The sequence below is a fragment of the Marmota flaviventris genome, chromosome 15 (genome assembly GCF_047511675.1).
Source record: "Marmota flaviventris isolate mMarFla1 chromosome 15, mMarFla1.hap1, whole genome shotgun sequence".
In the NCBI taxonomy this organism is placed as follows: domain Eukaryota; kingdom Metazoa; phylum Chordata; class Mammalia; order Rodentia; family Sciuridae; genus Marmota; species Marmota flaviventris.
The window spans coordinates 36,862,766-36,888,916 of record NC_092512.1 but is presented as its reverse complement, the minus strand read 5'-3'; the positions used below and the strand labels follow the sequence as shown (position 1 = coordinate 36,888,916).

Below are 26,151 nucleotides of genomic sequence, written 5' to 3'. Positions count from 1 at the left end.
TAAAATAAATGTAAATAATTTATAATGAAAATATCACAGTGGTTAGGCTTACTACAACCATGCATATGGGCACCTAATAAATGCTCGTTGATGAGCATGATGATGATGATGATGATGATGGTATCAAACCCCTTGTCCCACATCTTTTACAAGAGCTGCTAACGAGCAGTAAAATTTACTGATTTTAGTTTCACCTCTTCTCCCTGTCACCACCTACCTTCTGGTGGAGGTGCTAATGAGCTGTGAAATAGCCAAAGGCCTTTACTGAAATGGAAGTGAAGAAGGGGTGGTGGGGACCCTAGATAATCCACCAGTGGATAACCAGGAGTTGGTTCTGCAGCATGTGAGAAGAAGCTGTGTGAAAGTGTTGTGATATTGTCCCGTGACAGGGTAAGCCTGGGTCTCCAGCAAGCTTTTCTCTTCGAGAAGTTAATATTAACTGCAGTAAAAATTCACTGCAGCCTAACTCTTGGCATATAAAACCTCAGCTCTCAGCACATATTTTTACGTATTTTATAAAACTTCCTTTTGGCTGTTTTTGAAGTTCTAAGACTGTGAAGGGAAAAAAGTATCTGACACTTTTTTTGTGTTACTAAGATGTGAAAATGTGGTTTCTAAAAGATGTTTTTCAAGCTTGGAGCATATGACAAGAGTAGAAAGGAAAAAAAAAGGAAGTATTAAAATCTGAAAACTGGCTTCACCACACACATAATAACTGGATTTGTCATAAGAGTTTTCACATATACATCTGCATCTGGATTCTAGCAGTCAAGCCAGAGCGTATGTGAACTAGGACATGATAGAAACAGTACTGGGCCCTGGAAAGGGGAGCTCCTCTTATCAAGCAGCAGGAGTTCTTCTGCTGCCCTGTGCCAAAAACAAGCAGGAAGCAACTGGAGAGAGAGGAATAGTAGGCCCCGAACCATGTACATTCTTGGTCTGCACCTAATCAGAGAGAGGGCTTCATATTCCATTAGTATGACCAGCAAAAATGAAAAGAGAACTATAGCAGAGGAGTCCAGAGAAGAAGTGTGAAGACTCTTCTCGATTAGATGTCATTTCTCAGAGTATGTATTGGTCACCTACAGTTCTTAAGATGTGAAACAGAGTAAAGTGAAAGACACCAAGTATGTGACACAATCTTTGCTCTAAAATTGCAAATGTATGTAAATTCAGCCATGTATACAATTGAGAGTAAGCAGAGGTTTTACTAAAAGATATAACTTAAGCTAGAACTTGGGAAATATTAGAATTTAGATTAAGAAAGAACATCCCAAGCAGATGATATATCATAAAAAAATGACACAAAGATGGGATAAATGAATCTTATGGATCTTTTTGAAGGATTCATGGGAGACCAAACTACTAGTGTGAGCTTTGAGCTAGTTGAAAGAGCTGGAAGTGCCCCTGACTGCCATCAGTCCTAGAGTGCTCTTACTTGGTGTTCACTCAGTAAAGACCTGCTCAACAAATACAACTGGGGTTCAGATTCTCCACTCGTGCTCTTTTGGAAATGCCTCATCTACCTTCTCATTCACTAGCATGTCTGAGAAATGATCACTTAGCCTCTGTTTGAAGAATTCAGATGAGAGCCCATCCCCTCATCCACAGCCCTTTCTGTTGTTGATTTCTACCAACTGTTAGAAAGTTCTTCCCAAATTTTACCAAAACCTTTCACCATTCCACAAGCTTTTAGCATTGTTCAGAACTGTGAGGTGTATACAGCCAAGACACAACACCTTGTAATAAGGACAACTCACCTCTATATTCAGGTCTTTCAAACTGTGAAGGGGGCTAGCATGTTTTCTTTGTCTCTAGGCCCAGGCTTCTCTCTCTCAGCTGCGCATAAGAATCCCTGGAGGGCTTATCAAAACACAGATTGCTGGATCCCTCCCCCAGAGTTTCAGATCCAGTAGATCTTAGGAGTGGCCTGTATTTCTAACATGTTCCCAGTGATGGCAGATTCTGCTGATCCAGGGACCACAGTTTCTTCAGTTCTTCTCCATGTGATTGCTAGAACATTTACTAATTAGTGAAATGGTGCCAAGAAATGGTTTTAGTGTTATATCCTAGCAATTAAGATCCTAGGTAACCCATCTGTATCCCCTTGCTGACTGTGTGATCTTAAGGAAATCATTTCACCTTTTTTGAAGCAGTTTCTTTATCTATAAAATAAGGATAGTAATTGTGGCTTCCTTAGGAAGTTAGTGTGAACATTAAATGAGTTTGTGTATACAGAGTACTTACAGTGTGCCCAACTCACTCATAGTCCAGTTAACTTCAATTAAAATTATTATAATGAAATATATTCTCAGGCATGAGAATGGACTAGTTGGACTTTTTGGTGTTAACCTACAGTAGCACCTCATTCTTGCATAGATCTGTATTTTCAAGGAATTATATTAAGTTTCAGGGATAAATTAATATGATGTTTCTACACAGATATTACACAATGCAACAGTAAATCAAATGTCAAAGTAGTTGGTCAATTAAAAAACACATTTCTAAAAACTTCTCACAAAATTTTACCTCTCTCCTTCTCCTTCTTCCTTCTCACTCACACACACACAAGCAAAAATTTTAAATGTCTTTTCCAATTGGATTTAATTTTTATTGTCAGGGTAGTTTAACATCCAGATTAGGTCTAGTTAAAGTACATGAGAGACATAGGATTTCCTCAGATGGAGAGATGAGGGAGGAAGGAAGGAATCAAGCTTCAGAAGAGCTCCATGGATATTTGCCTCCCTCACATCTTGGCTTCTTTCCTTCTGTTCCACCTGGGCCTGGAAATTTGCAATAAACTGCAGCTGCCTAATTACCAAGACTTATTTAGTGAGGTGAGTGCATGTACCTTAACCACATTAATATGCCCCTGGATAATGGAGAGTTGGCTAAAGCTCTTTTTAACATTGAAGTTTTGTTATCTGTACTCTGCCTTTCCTATATTCCTCTCATTTCCCACAACTGAATCAAAATTGACCACATATAAAATTTCCCAGGACCTTTATACATTATATGACTACTCATGTACACATTGCTTCTGTGTTTCCCAGGCCTTCATTGAATAAACCTTCACCACTCTAAAAGCCCAAATGTATGTATATTTGCATCTTTATACACATACTTTTAATCATGGATAAGATATCATTTTCCAGTGCATCTGGTACTCTGGAGTTATTCTTTAACATCACTATTCTTGGCACTGATCTAATAAGAGTTCTGAAACCTGCTAAGTAAAATCATATGTGGAAATCTTCAATGCTCATCTTTGTGGCTTTGGTAAAACAGGGGAATTAGTGTGAAAGCTGGAAATATGTATTAAAGAGAAACCCTACATTAAAAAAAAGTAAGTAGCTGTCTTCAACTGATAAATTAATCTTGAAATTCTAACCATAATTTTCAAAATAAAAGCATTATAAGTTGGCCACTTTGAAGAAGAGCAGACAGAACTCTCCTGAACCCACAACCATGAAAGAGCACCACTCAGAGGAGTGGCCATTTTGGATTGTCCTTTATCCCAGTAGTCTTCCCTCCCTGGCCACTTGTAAAGATGTTCTTTTTATCAAATCTGAAAGCCTATTTAACAGGCTTTTTAGTTGAAAATGAAACTATAAAAACCCACCAAGAGGATCTTTGTCTTTAAACAAAGTGAGACCCAGATGCTTGCAGATAGTCTGTGGTTTCTGTGAGAGACAGCAAAATTCTCTTCTAAATCTCCTGGGGTCCAAAGGTTGTAAGGCAAGAGTGGTGCACACATGTTGCCAGGCTTAGCATATCAAGAATAAAAACAGAGTTAAATACTGCCTCCAAGTTTTCAAATGCTTATTTAAAGTTAGGTGTTGTTATGGCATCACAAGACTTTTTCTTGAGTGTCTAGTAATCCCTAGCATATGCTAAAGAAAAGCTTGCCTGCTAATTTAGGGCTCATAGACTTTTAGTTTATTATTTTGAAAACATAGTTTTAAAAGATATAATGGCTCTCATGTCTAAGGGAAGTATAACAGTGAAATGTAGCTTGGTTTTAAACATGTGCTCCTAAAGAAAATGCAAATGAATGGATAGTTAGAAAATAAATATTGAAGAAAATACTGAATCCCAGTATTTAAATGGCACAAGGTAGAACAAAAATGACATTTCATTTTTGATCTATCAATCTAGTAGGTTTCTTTTGGATAAATAATAGTTCCTTCAAAAATAATCATATTTATTTGTGTAAACAATAGCTCATTTAAAAAGATGGTCACAGAGAACTCTTGATGACATGGGAAAAGTATCAACTAATTATGTTTATAAAATATGCTTTTTCCAATAACCCAGTCAATAAATGGGCAAAGGAACTGAATAGACACTTTACAGAAGAAGAAATATGAATAATCAACAAGTATATGAAAAAATATTTAACATCTCTAGCAATTAGAGAAATGCAAATTTAAACTACTCTGAGATTTCATCTCACTCCAGTCAGAATGGCAATTGTCAAAAATATAAGTAACAATAAATGCTGATGAGTATGCCGGGGAAAAGGTACACTCATACATTGCTGATAGGACTGCAAATTGGTGCAACTACTCTGGAAAGCAGTATGGAGAGTCCTCGGAAAACTTGGAATGGAATCACTGTTTGACCCAGTTATCCCATTCCTTGGTATATACCCAAAGAACTTTAAATCAGCATACTACAGTGATGCAGCCATATCAATGTTTATAATGCAATGTATATAGCAGCTCAATTCACAGTTGCTAAGCTATGGAACCAGCCTAGGTGCCCTTCAACAGTTGAATAGATAAAAAAAAAAAAAATGTATACATACACAATGGAGTGTTACTCATCCATAGAAAAGAATGACTTTATTACCTTTGCTGGTAAATGGATGGCTCTATAGTCTGTTATTCTAAGAGAAATAAGCCAGTTCCCCAAACACAAAGTTTGACTGTTTTCTCTGATATGTGGATGCTAACATACAACAAAGGCAGGAGGGGAAGAATAGAAGTTCAGTGAACTAGACAAGAGGAATGCAGGGAAGGGAGGGGAGATAGGAATAGGAAAGACAGTAGAATGAATATGGCATAACTTTCCTATGAATATACCAGCTGTGTAACTCCACATCATTTACAACCACAAGAATGGGAAGTTGTATTCCATGTATGTATAATATGTCAAAATATACCCTACTGTCATGTATTTCTAAAAAGAAATAATTTTTAAAAATATTTTTAAAAAAGAGTTTCTGTTGCTCTGCATCCTAGGCAGCAGTTAGTATTTTTCTTTTTGGATTGCAGTCATTCTAAAAGTATGTAGAGACAAAATTTTATCTTGTGTTGAGTTGCAGTTCTCTGATAGCAAATAATATTGAACATTTTCATATGATTATTTGTTACCTGTTTTTCTTTTCTAGTGAAAAGGCTCAGATTTTTTTTTCCACTTAGAAAAAAGGCTAGGTGGTTACTTATTATTGAATTTTAAGAGTTCTTTGTATATTCTGAATACAAGTTATTTGCAATATAGTTGTTTTCCAAATGTTTTATCTTAAAAAAGATGTAATAAACTCATAAAATTTGAACAAATATATACTTTTTAATCTTCATAGCAAGTTAATGAGGTAGATCCTATTATTATTATTCCTATTTTGTACATTTTGTTTCACATCAAAAGAAGGAAGAAGGTGGGTTTGGTATTGGTGACCTCCGCACCTCAGTACTGTATCTGCTTCTCTGCCATCCTCTGATGTGCCTTTCTGATCTCAAGATGTACATCCTCTTATAATATCTTCCATAACAGAGAACTTTCTCTTCTCAAATTGTCTCCCTTCTTTCAAGGAGTAAAATCTTCTCCAAGCCTTTGCCATCTTTCCTTTTCATATTACTAGCCAAAACACATTTACCACTAAGGTAATCATTGGTTAAGAGGGAATGGATTTACCAGGATTAGTTTTTACCCATTTCAGTACAGCCTCCAAAGTTCAAGGGAGATATCCACCTCCCCTGAGTGCTTGACTATCTTTTGATACCTAGACCAAATCAGTTTTTAACAGCAGGAGTAAAGAAGGACCAGCTATGGAAAGGGAACCCAATGACATCTGCCACATTTGTGTTATGGTGATCAGCCTTTACCCTCTTTCCTTGGGAATCTAAATTTTCTTATGAATAGGTATTAATTTTATGAGTGACAGACTATCAAAAGTGATCTTCAACACAGATTCTAGGCCAGATTTTCTGGGTACCAACTTGCAAGTTATTCAACATCTCTGTGCCTGTGGTTTTTCTACTTGTTAAGATGGAGAGAGATAATAGCACCTACTTTATAAGGTTGCTGTGAGAATAGAATAAATAGGTTAATTTGGGAAATACTTTCTATATAAGGTTCTCCAGAGAAACAGAACCAATATAGCATGTGCAGTGTGTGGGGGAATGATTAATTATCTCTTGGCCCACATGATTACAGAGACAGAAAAGTAAAAAGATCTGCAGTCAGTATGCTGGAGAGCTGATAGGTCATTTTCCAGTCTAAGTCTGAAGGCCTGAGAACCAGCAGAGCCAGTGGCAAAAGTGCTAGTCCAAAAGCTAGCAACTTCAAGACCCAAGAAAAGCCAATGTGACAGTTCAAGGTCAAAGACCAAAAAAGACCAGTGTCCCGACTCAAGTAGTAAGACAGAATGAGTTCCTTCTCTATAAGCATTTTTTGTTTGTTAGGTCTTCAGTTGACTGGGTGATGTTCTCACATTGGGAGGGCAATCTGTTTTTATTCAGTTTACCAATTCAAAGGTAAATGTCATCTACAAACATCCCCACAGACACATTGAGAATAATGTTTGATTAAAAATATAACCCAGTTGTGTGAGGCACTGGGTTCCATCCTTAGCACCACATAAAAATAAATAAAGGTATTGTGTCCATCTACAACTTAAAAATATTTTAAAAAATAAAAATATAGCCCAGTTGACACATTAAAGTTAATCATCACATGTTTAGACCTTTTAGTATACTATATGTATTAGTTATTATTTTATAATCTATAAAAATATTAAAAATATGAAATGTAGTTTGTGAACTAGTTCTGTTTGTATAACCATGGTGAATACTTATTACAGAAGTATTTGCTTTCTAAAATTATTTACTACATAAGAGTAAATTTTCCAATATCTTTTCAATTTCAACCAATTTAAGAAACATTTCTTAATATCCATTATAAACTATACTCTTGTCCAGATACAAAGTTAGGTCTGAGAATTTAATGGGTAATTCTATGTGTTTTATAAAGTTAAAATACTTCTACAATGTAGAAAAAAACTGAATAAAGTAAAATATAATGGGGTATCTCAGTCAAAGATCATTTGTAGTAGTGTATTCAGATATCTCTTCCTGGATAAGAGTACAATAAACTATAAGAAATCAGCTTCAAAGTATAGATAGACCACAATTTTCCATTCAGTTACCAGAGCTAATGCTTACTTTCAACTCCCATTTTTTTCATCTTATACATTATTTGATGAGATTAATCACCACCTTCTGATCTAACTTGAAATTATTTTTTATCATCCAAACTAATATTATATCATGGCTTCAGCAAACCTACTTTCTCCTGATTCACCTCTACCCTTCCTCACCCCTTTTCATCTGGCCCCTTCTCTGACTTCTCACCCTGAGTCTGTCCCTACAGTATCAATTTCTGGAGTTGAGCTTGCACCCTCTCCTTCAAGTGAACTATCCCCTGTCAATGCATATTTGCACAGCTTTTCTTTCACAAATATTTGTCTCTGGTTTCATCTTCTCTCTAGAGCACACCTGGTCAGTATTTCTGGGTGGGCACTGGACCCTGCCTATGAGTCTCTCCTTTATGTATTGACAGCTCAACATGACAGAACAAAATTCTTTCCTTTAAGTCTCTTTTCTTTCTTATATTAAACTAATTACTTCATTTGTTTTTCATTAACATAAACATATCTATCTAAATGATTACATGTAATGAAATCTGAATTCATGAAGCCTTCTGTATTTTTAAATTGTTTTTTAGATTATCATCTGTGGAAGACAGATCATCTGTAGTTATTTGTCTCAAAGCATAGAACTAAAAGTCGTTCAGCATTATATTGGACAAGATGGACAAGCTGTAGTTCGAGAACATTTTGACTGCCTCACAGCCAAACAAAAATTACCTTCGTACATATTAGAAAACAGTGAACTGACAGAGTTGTGTGTGAAGGCCAAAGGAGATGAAGACTGGTCAAGAGACGTGTGCCTAGAATCCAAAGCCTCTGAGTATAGCATTGTCATCCAGGTATGAGAATGAGAATATGAGATCCAGGGATGAGAATCTAAAATAAAGCAGCTTTAAAATTGAAATGTTCTTTATGGAAAGACTTGGCCCCATCGATCCACTGTGCATTTGCTTTATGCCATGATGAAGTCTGTTTTTGCATAGTTGTTTTTGTTTTTGGTGGCTTTTTATCTAACTTGAAATTATTTTTTATCATCCAAACTGATATTATATCTGTGTCTTATTTTGATTAATGAGTAAGCAGTTCAGTATTTAATAGAATCCTCTGCTATCTCATGTGCAGGTGCCATCTTCAAACAGTTCCATTATTTATGTCTGGTGTACAGTTTTGACTTTAGAACCCAACTCTCAAGTGCAACAACGAATGGTGAGTGCTTTCCCAATCCTAAAATATGGTATATGACTCTGACCTTTCCTGTTCTGAAATAAATTAAGGTCACAGTGACCCAGGGAAGAGATTTATTACAAGTTTGTTTCAGCATCAAACAGCTGGAATACTGCAACAAAGCAAATATGAAAGTTGTTCTGTCCTTTTATTTTTATAGATTGTGTTCAGCCCTCTTTTTATCATGAGAAGTCATCTTCCAGACCCCATTATCATACATTTGGAGAAAAGGAGTCTGGGATTGAATGAAACACAGATTATTCCAGGAAGAGGGCAGGAAAAACCACTGCAAAACATAGAACCTGATCTTGTACATCACCTAACATTTCAAGCAAGGTATTAGCAAAATACATTTTTTTATATTCCTAAGAGAAATTCAGTAGAAAATTAACCTTGTACTGTTGGGGGCTGGAGGAGCATGAATGGAATTTTTATCTTAGGAGAATGTTATTTTAAATTACCCTGCCTAGTATTTTCTTATTCTCTTATCCTCCTCTATAGTTTTAGATAAAATTCATCCTTTCTCATCAAGATTAGAAATAAGAGTTTTGTTTTTTGGGTGTCTCCCCTGCCCTTCTCCCGCTTTCGTCCTCTCTTCCTCTCTCTCCCTCTTCTCACCCTCTTCTCTGCCCTCTTTTCTTCCTTCCATATGATTGCCCACTCTCCCATTCTCAAGTGTGTATTATTCCCTTATAATAAAAATGTTACTACTCAAAACAAGAGAAAGAAAGAGCCAATCAGGAGAGGTCATCAGAAAATATAATTTAGTTTAAATTTAACTGACACATGATTTCTGTAGTGGAAGAAGGCATGACTTGAGATCTCACCCAAGCAGGGTCAAGTGAGAAGGAAAGGCCAAGGCCCAAATCATCCAAAAACTATCATACTTTCCTAAATCACTGAAAATGGACTCAATCTCGCCTAAAAGTATGATTCATAGTACATTTTTAGGGTTTTTTTAATAAATTGTAGACCACTTAGAAATCTAACACTTTTTTTTTTCCATTTTCTAGAGAAGAATATGACCCTTCAGATTGTGCTGTCCCCATCTCAACAGCCCTAATTAAACAAATAGCCACTAAGATACACCCTGGAGGTACAGTTAATCAGATCCTTGATGAATTCTATGGGCCAGAAAAATCTCTCGAACCCACATGGCCCTATATTAAGAAGGATTCTGACAGGTAATAGTCTTCAGCTATCTTTTTCTATACACACTTATATATTAAGAAATGACTGTTCACAAAAATATTAAGATCTCATAAATAGTGTGAAAAAATGTATTTGCATGTATTTGTGAGATTCTGATCTTTTGTCATCTAGTAGGTACATTTATATATATATTTACTCATAATATACAACATAATTGCATGAAAAGTTGCTTTTCCTGCTTGCAAATTCAGCATTGAATGACTGATGTGAAGAGGTACCCTACAGGAGCATTGTGTGTCTGGAATCCTTAAACGTATTTCATGAATATTGAAGTCATCATATTTCATTGAGTCTCTTGGATGTGGTATTTGGAACAGGAATGAACAGCTGAGTCAGTGGGATAGCCCAATGCGAGTGAAGCTGTCGATCTGGAAGCCATATGTTAGAACTTTGTTGATAGAACTTCTGCCCTGGGCCCTGCTTATCAATCAGTCCAAGTGGGACCTCTGGCTGTTTGAAGGAGAGAAGATTGTTCTACAGGTTCCTGCTAGCAAAACTATTATTCCTCCTAATTTTCAGGTACTATAACTTTTGAAACTAACATAATTCTTCTCTCTCAACAACTAGATTTTATTCTGAGGTTGCATTTATGATTTAACGGAATGAATCCATTGTGGAAAACTGTCCTCACAGATATATACATAAGGAGTCTGGAATGTTCTTTGATATTCAGAGATTTTTCAGATGTCTTTTCCCCCCCTATCAGCAGTATTCATGGTTGAGTTATCATTAAATTTGGATAACCTGTACTAATTACATACTCATTTCTATTGTGTGCGGGATATTTGACAAGTATTAAGATTGATCTCTCAGTGTGTTAAGGATACAGAGTTGTACTATATGCTAACCCATCCCCTTGATAATCTTTGCAGTTCTTAAATTCTGTGAATTCTGTGAGGTATGGAGGATTTCTGAACCACCATTTTTGTCAGGCTCCTTTTCCTTTATATGTCCATAATTGTATGTCCATAATTATGAAGGATTATCCAGTTATTAATTAAAACAACATGGAATTATTAGTGACACAGGTAGAAAAACCTAATCACAAGATAAAAATTTCAGAAGATTTTGTATTCTAATTTATAAAACTAACTTTATAAGGATAGATCATTTCAAATAGACATAAATCTGAGAAAATAAAGTAACTCTTAAATAAAATATTTTCCTAATAGAAAACAATTTCAGAGTCCTTTTTCTTTTTTCTTTTTTTTTTTTTTTTTTGCATTCCAGTCCCTAAACATCTTTATTCAATTGCATTTTTCATTTTTTTAATAATCAAATACTGTTACCTTATAGAATTGGAATGTTGACCTGTATGGACCTATTATTGCATGTTATTCTCTTGTCAAGTGAGATGAAACCTTCAGTCTTTAAGACTTGGTATTTATAGGGTAGTCACATCTCAAGTTTGTTTTGTTTCTCCTGTCCATAAATATGAATTTCATTGTGAATCAAAATTAACATTAGGAACAAAGATAAAATATATGTTGCCATTATAAAAAAAAGTGGAATGATATTTGGTTGCTTTAATGGACCTATTATATCATATGAGAAAAGATCCTGTGGATTGAGATTTAAAAACATACCAAAGTTAAGAAAAATTACTTTATAATTAAGGCATTATTTTTCCAGGAAGCTTTTCAGATTGGAATATATTGGGCAAATACAAACACTGTGCACAAGTCAGTAGCAATTAAACTAGTCCATAACCTGACATCTCCAAAGTGGAAAGATGGAGGTAATGGTGAAGTCGTGACATTGGACGAAGAAGGGTTTATTGATGCTGAAATAAGACTTGGTGCTTTCCCAGGACATCAGAAGGTAAGGACAGAGTTGATTTGGCTCAAATCAAATGTGCCATCCCCTTAAGCTATTTAATATAAACCCACCTTTTCTTTTTAACCCCTTTTTGGTATTACATATTCTAAATAATACATAGCAGTAAAATACTTTATTTCTTAATTTCTTAGACTTCTGTTTTACAATATATTTTTCCTTTACCAATGATAAAAGTTGTGTCACATAATTTATCCAATAACTGCTCTTTTCAGAACACTCAGCAGTCACTTGATTTATATATAGTATGTGAAGGGGAATGAACTTATTCCAAAATATCTACAAATTGTACTTGGCCTCCTTTTTTAGACCAGGAAGTAAAGTTGCTAACATTCTAAGCATTGAGTGAAAGAACAAAGCCTCCTAGAGCAGAGGTCATATTCCTGCAAAGGGCATCCTGAGCAAAATGATGTGGACCAATTCTGTTTTCCCCGTAGAACCAATGTTTTAAGAGGGAATTCCTATAAGACGTTTTCAACTGAAGGACTTCAACAGTTCTTCAACAGTTGACTAGTGCCCATGTTTTTAGAGAATGTACACATACACACACACACAAACAAACAAAAATATTTAAGTAGTTATTTAGATAAATACAAATGGTGTGTGCTTTTCAGCATAAATCTAAAGTCTATGAAAACTAATTAGATGAATAATATAGCAACTAATCACATTAAATTGTATGTATGAACGAATAATATCTAGTGTGACATGTGGAAGTCTCTTGCTGTACTTAAAATTATCTTCATTATTTTAGCTATCCCAAATGAGAAGGAGAAGGGGTACTTTATCAGAATAGTAGAATTCAGGATGACCTTTCTTTGGGAAGAAGTTGTTTTGAGCATCTTTGAAGAGTCTTTTAAGAAAAGTTAGGGTTCTTTGGTCATTTTTTAAAAAACAAATTTCCCTGAAACAAGAAATTGGTCTTTCTTCAGTGTTCAAGGCTGGTATCCATTTCCTCAAGGTTGTCTGGGCAACATATGTTTATGTTCTGCCTGCCTGCCAAAGTGCTGTAACATGGGTGTAAATGGCAAAGAGCTGTAAGCATGAATCACCCAAAGTTGAATAGTTGTAAGTTGAGAACTGCCATCAAAACCTGGAAAAAAATGTTACACAATATAGGCAAACACCCAATACCTCTAGCACCTCACAAAGTAGCCACAGCAAGTGCTAAATAAATACTTGCAAATGAATGAATGAATGAACTAACTATTGGAATATATAGTGATGTTCAATTATTCTTAGTAATAACTCTCAAACATTTCAGTCTCAGGATTCCTTTATATGCTTAAAAATTGTTGGGGACCCCCGCAAAGACCTTTTGTTTCTATGGGTTCTATCAGATTTTACCAGATTGTAAATTAAGAGAAATTTTTTAAACACAAGAATTTAAACATATTCCATTAGCCATCAGAGTTGTGACATGGTATGTCATAATAGCCTCAGGGAAATTCCACCATATGCTCATGAGGAAAGTAAAGTGAAAAGAAAAATATAATGTCAGTATTATTATAAATTTAGTTTTGAACTTAATACCCCTTTCTGGAGATCCTCCATATAAGCTCTAGCCACCCTCTGAGGACTGCTGCTCTGAGATTGCCACTTACTGGACAGCTATCCTTAGGCAGGTATCCCTCCAAGCATCAGTTCCACATGGGATGCAGGAGTGCAAGGAGAACAGTGCACATATTGGTGAGGAGCAGCACTGCAGAGCCAGACCATGTAGGTTCCAGCCCAGCCAGACCTTGACAAATGCTGAACCTCTGCATCTTACTTTCATCTTCTGTAAAATGGGGATAATAGAAATCACCCTATATTGTTACTATATGTAGGAATTTGTGAATTAATATTCATAAATTACTTAAAACAGGTGGGGTGCATGATATAGCAATACATGAAGGTCTGTCATATTGTTTCCTTCATCTTCATTGTCACTTTTAAAGTCACTTCATTGTCACTTTTAAAGGCACTCTGTGAGGTCACTGCTGTGGTACTTGTGAGGAGAAGGGTTGCTGAATTGAATCCTGTTGAGTAAGATGAGTAGGAATTTGTTTATGTATAAGTGCTTTATAAATATTGTATGAAGTAATCTGTGAAATAATCTGAAAACAAATCTCTTGTCTATACCGTACAACAGTAGCACAAGTAACTGGCTTGCTAAAGTACTTTGCTGTCAACTCTTGCCTTGTATTGGCCAGGGCATTTTGGAGACTGAAAGGATGCTATTAAGTACTCTGGAAAAAGGTAAACTAGTACTATCGTGGGCAAAGCAATAGATAAATAACCTTTAAAGAATAATCATACTTGGGGCTGGGGATGTGGCACAAGCGGTAGCGCGCTCGCCTGGCATGCGTGCGGCCCGGGTTCGATCCTCAGCACCACATACAAACAAAGATGTTGTGTCCGCCAATAACTAAAAGAAATAAATATTTAAAAAAAAAAGAATAATCATATGCCTTATAATGTTGTAAAAATTGCCCTTTCCTCGATTATCTTACAGTTGTGTCAGTTCTGCATTTCTTCTATGGTACAGCAAGGTATACAGATTATTCAGATTGAAGACAAGACTACAGTAATCAATAACACACCGTATCAGATATTTTATAAACCACAGTTATCTGTCTCCAAACCCCATTCTGGAAAAGAGGTAAGCAATTCATAACATAATGGTTTTGTCTATGTTTTGATGAATTAACAACAAATAGGATCAACTTTTTATAGCCTAGGGCAAAGAAGGCTAGCACTGAATATAGGTAAAGAGAAATCCACTTATTTGGCTGTAATTAAAGCCATGGTTGCTCTGTAATTAATGGGCAGAAATCCAAAAAAACAACAGATCTTGACACTGCTGGATTAGTTCTGCCTGCACTCCATCTGCTCAGAGGTTCCAGCATGGTCCTCTCACAGGTTCAATGAACCCCCACTGGTAAAGCAGTGGGCCTGAGGACCAGCTCTGAGTTGCATTAAAAAAAAAAAAACAACACATCTGTCCCGCAGGCTGCAGCAGCTGAGGAACTGGTTTGAGTTGCTGGTGTGGACGGAGGGCGAGAACCGAACCGAGCCACAGATCTGGGGCAATGAGCTTTGTGTTCACACAAAGAGTGAATGTGAAAATGTACCAGCTTGTTTATGTTAACATCTCAATGGCAAAACACATAGAAAATACATCTGGGAATGTTGAGAGGAGTTTTTGACTTGGCTCTTTGTTCAATGAAAAAGAAAGTAAGGAGAAATTAAAAAAAAAAAAAAAACTTAGAGTATGCCAAGTAGTATGCAGCTATTTTATGTTAATGAAACTATCATATAAAAAAGCATTATCTTTCTTTACCTTTGTTTGCAGTTATTATTACCCCTTACTTTCTGTTCCTAAAAATTGTATTAGAAGGATCGATTAGGATAAAATAGTACACTTGTTTTTAGTTGACAGTGTATTGTGGTATTTACAAAAAGTGGAACAATACAATTTCATCCTAGTTCATTGATAAAAATAAATAGGTGGCCAGAAGTACCCAGTTATTGTCCAGTTAAGAAGAGAGGTCAAGGGGCTGGGGTTGTAGCTCAGTGGTAGAGCGCTCACCTGGCACATGCAGGACCCTAGGTTCGATCCTCAGCACCACATAAAAATAAATGAATAAAATAAAGGTATTGTGTCCAACTACAACTAAAAAAATAAATATTAAGAAAAAAGAATAGAGGTCAACAACATTTGCTTTGACAAGATAATTAGCCTTCATCTAGGTAATTGTCCTACTTCTCACTCTAGGGCTTCCCAAGACTTTGGGCCAGATGACATTTCCTCATTTTTTTTAAATACTTTTATTTGTAGATGGACACAATACTTTTATTTTATTTATTTTTATGTGGTGCTGAGGATTGAATCCAGTGCCTCACACATGCTAGACAAGTGCTCTACCACTGAACCACAGCCCCAGCCTGCATTTCCTCAACTTTAAAATGGGCATCATTTTGTATTCCTTGTAGGTTTTATGAGGATTAAATAAATTAATGTAAATAAAAGGGATAGGTGCTCAGTAAATGACTGTAGCCAGCAGCATCTGCAGCATCAACATCACCCAGGACTCCCCATTTGCCTTGGCTTCCTGGAAGAAGAGAAAGACTCAATTTGCCCCTATAGCTGAGAAGTGTCCCCTTTTCCAACAATGACTCTGCTTCAGACAGGTCTAGGATTTTTCAAGAGGCATGGTAATCCCTGGTCTCTTAGAGAGTGTGGAACAGTGGGAAAACCCAGACTGGAAGCAGGAAACTTGGCTTCTGGCAGGGCTGTGTCACTTCCTGGCTTTGTGCTATTGGACAGATAAGTCATCAGCTCAGTCAAAAGCAGCTTCCTACTGGACGCAGTGGCTTACACTTGTAATCCCAGTGGCTGAGGAGGCTCAAGCAGAAGAATTGTAAATTCAAAGCCAGTCTCAGCAATTTAACAAGGCCCTAAGCAACTTAGCAAGACCCCATCTCAAAATAAAATGGCTGGGGATTTGGTTAAGCATCCCTGGATTCAATCCCCATTACCAAAACAAAACAAAACAAAAACAAACAGCTTCCTTAGCTGTGAAATAGGAAATTCAAATATATTATTTATTATATATTATTGAAATATATTATTATCCCTTGAGGTCCTTTTGAAGTCTAAAATTCAGCAACTCTAATGCCAGAAACAGTGTAAAATTCAATCAGAGTTTGCTCCTCCCTCAGGATGAGCATTACATAAAATTTGTCTTCTGAACTCCCAGTTTCCTGTTCTGAATGTTATTCAGATCTGTTTTCCTAATATCTGCCACCACACCACACCATTTCAGTGTAGCCATACCTATCTGTCCAAGGGGACTCCCTCCCCAGCACATGACATTTCTACGCCAGTATCATGGGGATTTTTGCAATACCTGGGAGAAAGAACTATGCATCATCTTTTTAAATCACCCCAACTCTATCATGTGCAGCAAAGCAGACCCTGCTTCCACTGCTTTCACTGTTTCATTAGGGCTTTCTTGTGCTGATATTCCCACATTGCCAACTTGAATACACGGTTATGGTTTCTTAGAATCTATGCTTTTAAAACTTAACTTGGCTGCATTGTTGTAGTAAGTGTGCCCTCTCTGTATTGTCTTTTTCCAGTATTTTCACATTCCGGACAGTGCTACTTTCAGCATTTGCCCAGGTGGAGAGCAGCCGGCTATAAAATCCAGCTCCCTTCCTTGCTGGGATTTAATGCCTGATGTTGGGCCATCAGTATTGGACACATCCTTGCTTCAGAAAAAGATTTTGCTGGGCTTTTCTCCTGCCACAGGTGCCGACAGCTCACAGTGTTGGAGCCTGCCAGCTCTAGTTAAACAAGAGTTTCCCCGACAGAGTGTGGCAGTGCCCCTTGGGAATTCTAGGGAAAATGGATTCTGTACCAGGTATTTTACATATATGTGAATGCCCTTCTTTGCCTGTCAGTGTCACTGTTCCTGGAGATGCAAAGAGAATAGGTGCAATGCTCCATATATGTAAGACTAAATTTTATCTTTAATGACTTCTAGACATCAAATATGTTGCTCAAATGTTGTGATCATATAATGGGTTGTCCCAGTGTAATGCTTATGAGATGTTTTGAGGGGTGTATGCATCTTATATTGGAGGAAATGATATTATTTGTACCATGGATAGTAGCAATATGTTGTAATGAAAAAGATTACCCTCTTTTAGGAGTTCTTAGCCTCTGTAAAATGGTGAGAAATTAAGGCTAAAATATAAGAAAGTCAAGTTGAGAAAGCTTTTTCTTTTCTAATATTGTAATTTTACTTCAAAATAGAATTTTTCACAAAAATTGATCTAGTGAGAGAACTTAGATTAACACAAGCCACAGAAGACTCTCTGCTGTGGTTGTTCCTGTACACAAGTTGCTCCAATTACTGATTACCAATTATGCAAATAACAGGACAGAATCAAGGCAGAGACATGTAATGCTTTCTTCATACTAGACTTCTATTTTGTGGTTGTTTTGCATGCAATCCATCCTTTCTACAGATGTCAGGAATAACTTATTTATGGTATATGTAACAGCTACAAAAGAAAACATATTGTGACCTTATGGGAGGTACCTTATGCTCATGATTATGAATTTATAGAGTTTTGGACTTCAGCCATCCTAACTTTTTTGATATATACAAAGATTTAATAGTAATATTTTAAAAGATAACAGCTTAACTGGAGTTGTCCATAGTGGTAAGGCCCTATTCCACACCCACATCCTTTTTTCCGTCACAATGTTCACAAACATACCTGAGTTTATAAATATTTTCAGCCTTAACCCTGCAAAGAGGGGTTACTCTAATTTATATATGGTTATGGATAATATTAAGCATGTTGAATTTAAGGAAGTATTTTTGAAAGGTATGCAACCTTCTGTCTATAAAACAAATCTTATTTTTACAGTAAAAGACAAAATTTGAAAGCAAAACTTCATTTGTAAATGAAGCTTAAATTCTAAGAATTATAGTATAAATTAATCTTATATATAAATATTAAATCTAAATAGTTAAAAAGGACTATACTTTAGCCTGGCCCCTAACTTTCATAGCTTTCAAAAGAACTGTCTTGAGATTGGTTTTCCCAGTTCTTTCAAAATTAGTCTAAGAAAAGATCTTTCCTGTTTATCTAAGAACTTCACTCTGAAAAGGAATGTACTTTCTGCTCATCTCCCCATCTCCTCATCTCTTTCCCTCCCTCACTCTGTAGTACATATTTGATGGTATATCTTTCACCAAATGCTAATGCACAGTTCACTTTGGCATCTTAAACTAATATAATCTTTGGGAAGGACTCACATTGGCAAATAGAATAGATGGCAAACAGGAAATTGTTTAATGTGCTCTTAACCCATTTTAATCAGCATAAACAAAGAACCACATTCAGCAAATTAACTAATTTCTGTGATTAATTCTAACAGTGTATGTAATTCAGACTTCAGAGAGAATCTTTTTCCTGATTTGATATAAAATATCATTTGGTAGGCTGTAGTACAATAGGAGAGTTTCTCTCTTTAACACAGAGGGCAACCTGTGCTCAGGCAGCTGTTTTTCTAACTCCTATCAATACACCTTTGCTCCTGGTGGTCAAAATGTAGATCCTGTAAAGTCTGACCATCTTGTAAAAATTGACAACAAACATTGTTTGCTTGCTGTTAGAATGGAAATGGACAGGCATCCACATTCTGAAGTAGTCCTTAAAGTAGATCAGCTCTTCCTTTACCAGAATTCACTGAGCACTTTTGGAGAAGACGGTACCTTGTCTGAGAAGTTTAAGGTACATATGCATAGAGGACAAAAGAGCCGGGGACAAGGTGAGCACAGAGTTAGCTATAGTTCTCGCTGAGTGGTAGAGTTAGGGTTTTTAATCTTTTAAATAATTTCTCTTATTTTTTGGATATCTTATAATAAATATGTTACCTTTTAAAAATCAGTAAATATACAGTTCATGTATGACAGCTATTAAATGAAGGGATGGCTTCATTTTTCTGGAAAAATCTCCCCAAGGTATAAAAGAGAAGGCATTTTAGAGTTTGGAATATTGCTAATCCAAGTAAACATGACCAGGAGAGAAAACTTGCACTTTTTTCTAAACCATCTCTGTCATTTGATTTGATTCTGTTTTAGGGCTATAGCATTGACATATCAAGAACACTTTGGAGTGACTTATTTAACCCTCTCAGAAGACCCTAGTCCTCGAGTCATTCTCCACAACAGATGCCCAGTAGCAGTGCTTATAAAGGAAAACATTAAAGGTATATTTTATAGAACAGACTTTAAAGAATAAAATTTTCTTTCAGGAGGTTTATTTTTCTTTTATTTAGTAGTACATGTATTCTTTAAAGAATGTTTAAATAAAATTATTGTAAACTTCTTAAGAAATTTATTTTACAACATTATGTTTAATATCCCTAAGTCTTTATCATTCATATCTAAGTCTGCGTATGCCTTTTTTTTTTATTTCAGACATCCCAAAATTTGAGGTTTATTGCAGAAAAATTCCTTCTGAGAGTTCAGTTCATCATGAGCTCTATCATCAGATTTCCAGTTATCCAGACTGCAAGACCAAAGACTTACTTCCTAGCCTTTGTTTGAGAGTAGAGTTGCCAGATGAAATAACTACTGAGTGGAGTGATGCTGTTGACATCAACAGTCAGGGGACGCAGGTCAGTGAGCCATGTGTTCCTGCCCAGGCCCAAGGGAAACTTTCCCTTTCTGAGTCCTTATTGGTTCTTTATTTTAAATGCAGCTTTCTAAATGCTAAACTTGTCTCTGTGTAAGGGTACTTGTGTATCCATTTTTATATCCCCACAGACTTAAATTCTTCAATACAAATATGTATCTGTAAAGTTTACTATGCAACTATTTACCAGGGGGAGCACCTAGAAAAAATCAAGTCATCTTGAATCTACCACAGGTCAAAAATGAGGCACAATTATTAGACTTCTTTATTTAGAAGTAAATTCATTATCCAGATTTTAGGATGATCAAAATACCAACCTAAATTAATTCCCTTTTTTGAAAATTTACCAATTTAAAAACATACATTTTTCATACTAGTAAAACTCTGCAAATATAAGTATAGTTTTTAAAAACCTGAGTGGGTAAGATGTCCTGATTTGTTTGTCTTACTCTGAATGTTACTGGTATTTTTTTGTTGAAAATAGCACATGAATTTGTTACTTCCTTTTCTGCTGTACTTGAAACCTACTGTTTGTTAAGTGTGCAATTCAGTACCGTTAAATACATTTACCATGTTGTACAAGCATCATCACTGTCTATTTCTAAAACTTTTTCATCATTTCAATCAAACTCTGTGCCCATTCAATAGTAACTCCTCATGCCTCCTTCCCCAACTCCTAGAACCTCTGTTCTTCTTTCTTGTCTCTATGAATTTGCCTGCTATAAGTACCTCATAACTAAGGGGAATCATAAACTATTTGTCCTTCTGTATGTGGTTTATTTCCCTTAACTTGTTTTCTTAAAAGCTCATTCATATTTTAGCATGTACAAGAACTTCATTCCTTTTTATGACTGAATAATTTTGCATTATACTTTTTTTAAAGTTCTTTCACATTTATTTTAGTTCATTTGGTCTTATGAAGTAGATCCTCCTGTAATGGTTATAAAACACATATTAAAGTTATAATTATATTTATAGTAATAGTGGTTATTATTTAATAATCACATACTCTGTGACAAGCATCGTGCTAATAAGCACTTTTGCTGTTATCTAAACTTTACAGCAGCCATACATGTTAGGTCTTGTTGCAGAAATAGAAAATAAGACCTCTAAAAGCAGCACATTCTAATTCCCATTCCTTCAAGATGAGGACCTGGGATTTCATCCAGATCTCCTGGCTCCAAAGTCCATGCTCTGAAACACTGTGCCACATGTGCTACTTCTTTACTTGGAATTCCTTAATTCCTCTTGCCCAGCCCTGAAGGCACATTCTTTCTCATCTCTTAAGATTCTCCCAAAGGCTCTGTGCAGTCTTCTTCCTCACCCTCTGGACCCCTCTATATTCTCCTATAACATCTATAGCATTTAGTTGCACTTCTATCTTTTTTTTAATATTTATTTTTTGTTTGTTTGTTTTAGGTGGACACAGTGTCTTTTATTTTATTTTTATGTGGTGCTGAGGATCAAACTCAGTGCCTCACATGTGCTAGGCAAACACTCTACCACTGAGCCACAACCCCAGCCCTGCACTTATTTCTTTAAATGATTTCCTACTGCATCAAGATTCCTGGCAGTTAGGTGCATACTTTATTCTTTCCTAGACCACAGTAGAGTATCTGACAACACAGGAAGATCTTAATAAAAATTAATGAAATAAATGAATGTCTGAATGAATGAACTGAATAAGAAAATGAGATTAGGTGAAGGAGGCCAAAAGGGTCCCAGGTATGACCTGGGAAAACTCCAACTGCAAGTATAGAGCAGCAAAAGAAAGGAGGGAAAGGAGACAAGTGGCAGGAAGAGAACCTGGGTGGAGTGACAGGAAATGTCCAGAGGAGAACTGTGACAGGATGGAAAATCCCGGAAGGATGCCAATCAAGATAATGATAAGAAATTGTAAGTTCAGGAGTAAGTAGAAGCAAGGGAGTTAGAAGAGCAGGTGAGTGTTGTTCTCTCAAGGAGCGTGGCCATAAGAAAATGAGATCAGTGGGGAGGAAATGCTACATACTGTGGGAGACAAGCCCAGCAAGGAGGTTGGAAAATATGAGCAAAATGTGCCCAGAGACATAAGTCCAAGGCACAGGCAAAGTATTTGAGCTTGAATAGAAAGACCACTTGTTTCTCCAATGGGGCAAAGGGGTGAGAATGAGCACAGGTGTAGATAGAAACATGTGGAGGGATGAGGCCAGGAAATTAGTTGAATTGGTTCTCAGTGCCTCAAGTTTATTTGTGAAGTGTGGAGTGAATGATCTGCCAAGAGAGGGAAAGAAGAAGGGGTCTGGGGAAAGCAGTAGCCGTGGAAACAGATGAAGGATCTGGCCAAAGATAGACAAAAGAATGAATGAGCAGCTGGCAGGACTGCACTCACACTGGACACCTGCACTTATAGCAGCCAGGGGTGTGCTTTCCATCAGCCGTGCTTATTTGACAAACGTCGAAAATCTGTGGAGTCCCTGCAGCCCCTGGAGATGTGCCCAGTCTTGTTAATTTACAAAATGAACACTGTAAGCTTCTCAAGGGTTCCTAAATTCCCCATCATTGGTTTGAAGAGTTTTGAAATCTTGCTTATATGTGTCTCAGGAATTCTTTACAATAGGCATATGTCTGCCAAACTATTTTGGGGACTCCTATTCACTCTAAAGTTCCTCACACCTTTGTAGTCAGGGATACTTCAAAGCTCAGGGGAGGCACTCCTTCCAACACCCTGATCATTCATGGTCAGAGGACCCAGCAAAGTCTCAGGTTCCCATTAATCTTTTAGGAGCTATATGCCATATGTCCTACAGACCATGGTGCACTTCCTCCTCTGGAGAAAGACATGTTTCAGACCCTCACCAACATTCTTTCTGTAATACCCCCAGGCATATAAATCACTAGGGAGAGAGGTAACTCTGTCCCTGATGAAAGAGCAGTTTTGGGGACGGGTGGGTTTGTCTTCTAGGAACCTCCCCTCAGCCCTTGATCTGAGAGAAGGGATATGAGTTTCAAAGCTGGCCTAAACAAGCACAATTAAAACACCAAAAGATCTCCATTATGCCTCAAGGAAAAAAACTGCATTGGGTTTTTTTTAGTCCTACATAGGTCCCTGGGCTCAGTTTTGTAAATAAGACAATCTCATATAATTTTAAATGCAGTATATGAAAGAATATACACAAAAAGGTTTATAATTTCACAAACAAGCATTCTTTGTATCAAGAGTTATCAAAGAAGATCTCATAACAGGCAGGCCACAAAATCTAGATTATAAAGTTGGTATGGGCTTTCGGGAGTTGTGTCCTTGGATCTCGCACCTGGTTAGAAGACATCTCGTGGATGTTCAGCCAGAGGCCCAAAAGTAACAACTGATTACCATGTGACAGCAGGTGGTAGCCTGACTTAGGAAGAGAAACCTCTAGGTTCTTGACAAATAAAGGCATAAGAAATAAATTTGTACTGATCAATTGTACAGATCCTATCAGCAAAATAGGTTAAAATCCTATCATAGTGCATGCAATTTCAACTTCTAATAGAAACATTATTTTTGACAAAAGTTAGGAAACATTACTTTGAAAAACCAAAACAAGGTACAAAGAAAGCAATAGAAGTTTCCACTTAACAAAAATATTGTAAACCTTGCTTCATTCATTCAATCAACAAATAGTTACTGAGATTCTAATATTAGCCAGGCATTAAATTTGGTACTGGGACTACACAAAATGCACTGAACAAAAACAAAACACAGCTCTTGCCCCAGGGAATTTATGTGTGGAAAACGTAAATAATAAGCAACCAATCACATGGAGTGTTGTATTATCATAAACTCTGATGGGAGCAATGAAGGAAGGGAATAAGTGTGCTATAAGACAGCGCAACAGGCCAGTTTGAGAAGCCAGGGAATGTCTCTGGGTGAGGGACTTTTCATCTATGCCTTCAAGGATATGCAGGCATGAACTTCTGAAAAGTATTTTATGTGCCACTGAAGAATGAGCAAAGTAGAATGCTCAGTCTGAAAACCACCTCCCTTCCAAATTATCCCTTTGCAGGTGAATTTCCTTGATCCTAAAAGGATCAAGTGAATTCTCATGATCTTTAGCTCTTAAGGGAAGTATTTAGTGGGGTCAGGGTCACTGCTAGTCTCAAATTGTTTATGTTTGAGAGGGGAAATGTCAGAGAGTGACAGTTTGTGTTTATATGGTTCTCTGCCATTCAAGTGCTCTCCCACACAGTCCGTATTCTGTCATTTGTTCAAAAAATTTTATTGAGGGTCTATCAAGTACCAAACCCTTTGCTTTAAATAAGGCATTATCCCTACCTTTAAGGACTTAACTAAATACATCCTGTAAAGGACAATAATGTTTATGTTTATTTACCGATGAGAGGTTTGAGGTTTAAAGAATAATCAGCAAGGTAACATAGCTGAGCAGGATCAGGCTGGCACCTGGCTCTGCTCATGGATCTCCCGAAGCTGTTTCTTTTCTACACCAAACTGAGGTCACCACTGGCCGTCCTCTCTAGTCCTGCTGACTGAAGATACTGCTACCTGAAAGCTCATCAAAGCACAGGTTAAAGAACACTTTCTAATTACCCCTTTACCTAGTGCAAGAGTGCCTGCATGACGTTTTAGAAGGTCCCATTGTCATAGTCATGGCTTCGTCCAGTGTTGGCTATAAGAAACTTTCTTCCTAATCCAACTGAAAACTCCCTCAATAGCATCCACTCATTCATCCTTGTTTTGCCCTCTAGGGTTGTTTCAGTACAGCCACACAGTAATTTTTTGAGGGAGGCTTCAACATCTTCTCTAAGTGTTCCCTTATCCAGGCCAAACATTTCTGGTTCCTTGAGTCACTCCTTTAGGAAATGTGATTTCCAGACCCATCACCAGTTACCCTTGTCTGAACACACCAGTGTGTTATGTTCCCTCTTAAAAATCTGGCAGCTGGAATTACATGCAGTATTCCAAATGTGGTCTAACCAGCTATTACCTCCCTGTGCTTCCATTAATAAAGTAGAAGATTGAGTTCACTTTTTATTAACAAGTTCAGACTGTTTGTTATTATTGAACTTGTGGTCAACCACATCCCCCAAGTCTTTATCGTATGACTTGCTATATAGTTGACTTTTTGAACTCAATGACAGGACTTTACATTTATCCCCAATAAATTAAGTCTTGTTGCTATTGGCCTAGTCCAGCTTGTTGAAATTACCGTTAAAAAAAATTGAAATGCTGTCATCTAACATATTAGGTATCCATGGTAGCTTTAGGTCAGCTATAGATGTGGTGAGCAAGCATTCTCCATGTTCATCCAAGTCATCAGTAAATATGTTGAGCAGGACAAGTCCAAAGCCTGCAGTATACTGTGGAGGATCACTGGAGACTTCCCTCCAGTCAGCCAGTAACACGCCAAACTACATCATCTAGCCCACAGTTTTTAGAAAATACACCTAAAAGTACTTTTAAACTATAATGTGTAGTATCTTATCTGTAAGAATGTCATGAGGTACTTTGCTAAGTTCTTTGATGAACCAGTACTCAAAAGTGTGATCAGCCATCAAGTAAACATCACACAGAGGTGAACCCAGGCACAGATGCTTACAGTAACAGGTGGTAGTTTTCAGAGATACATCTACCTCCATCCAGGGATTTGTATATAGAAAAAATAAAAGGTTGTCAATCCAAGTGAGGTTCTGATTTAGAAAATCTGTAGTGAAGGTATTTTGATTTCTTTCTTACTTCTCTCACCTCCCTTTACCACCCGCCACATCCAGGCCAGAACAGAGAGCAGCAAGTTGGCACCCATTTCTGAAAGCCTGCCTAGTCCCCGGGTCTAGAGTCTTTTGTGTGCTTATAGTTTGTTCTGGCTGAATCACAACTGCTCCACAGATTCTCCAGAATGGGGTTCCTCTAAAATGTTTTTCAAAAAATATACAGAGAAAAAAATTATATCCAGAATATCAACTTTTTTCTTTTCATCCTTATCTAACATTTTCTACTTTAATCATCTTAGAAATTCATCTCCCTTCTTTTCCTTTCTGGAAGATATAATTCATCTCATAGGTCTAGCTACTATCTATCACCCATCACTCCCAGACCTACATATATATAAAATCTCCCTCATATCCCTCCTAAACTCCAAATCTGTGTCCTCCTAAACTGCAAATCTGTGTTTCAGCTACCCACTGATCTTCAAGCACCTCACACCAATGTGTCTAAAACCAAGATGATCATTTCCCAGATCACAAGCCAGTACAAAAGCCTTAAG

The 26,151-nt window shown here is 36.8% G+C and overlaps 1 protein-coding gene across 6 annotated transcripts in view; it reads left to right on the top strand.

Annotated features, from left to right (window-relative positions):
- Positions 1-26,151, top strand: part of Vps13b (vacuolar protein sorting 13 homolog B) — a 757,361-nt gene that overhangs the window by 696,663 nt on the left and 34,547 nt on the right. For all 6 annotated transcript variants that reach the window (XM_071602212.1, XM_071602213.1, XM_071602214.1 and 3 more), the window contains 10 exons: positions 8,011-8,274; positions 8,558-8,641; positions 8,820-8,995; positions 9,673-9,843; positions 10,189-10,390; positions 11,504-11,692; positions 14,205-14,351; positions 16,835-17,118; positions 19,357-19,484; positions 19,696-19,895. In XM_071602212.1, coding sequence (XP_071458313.1) covers positions 8,011-8,274; positions 8,558-8,641; positions 8,820-8,995; positions 9,673-9,843; positions 10,189-10,390; positions 11,504-11,692; positions 14,205-14,351; positions 16,835-17,118; positions 19,357-19,484; positions 19,696-19,895 — 1,845 coding nt within the window. The remainder of the gene's footprint in view (positions 1-8,010; positions 8,275-8,557; positions 8,642-8,819; positions 8,996-9,672; positions 9,844-10,188; positions 10,391-11,503; positions 11,693-14,204; positions 14,352-16,834; positions 17,119-19,356; positions 19,485-19,695; positions 19,896-26,151) is intronic.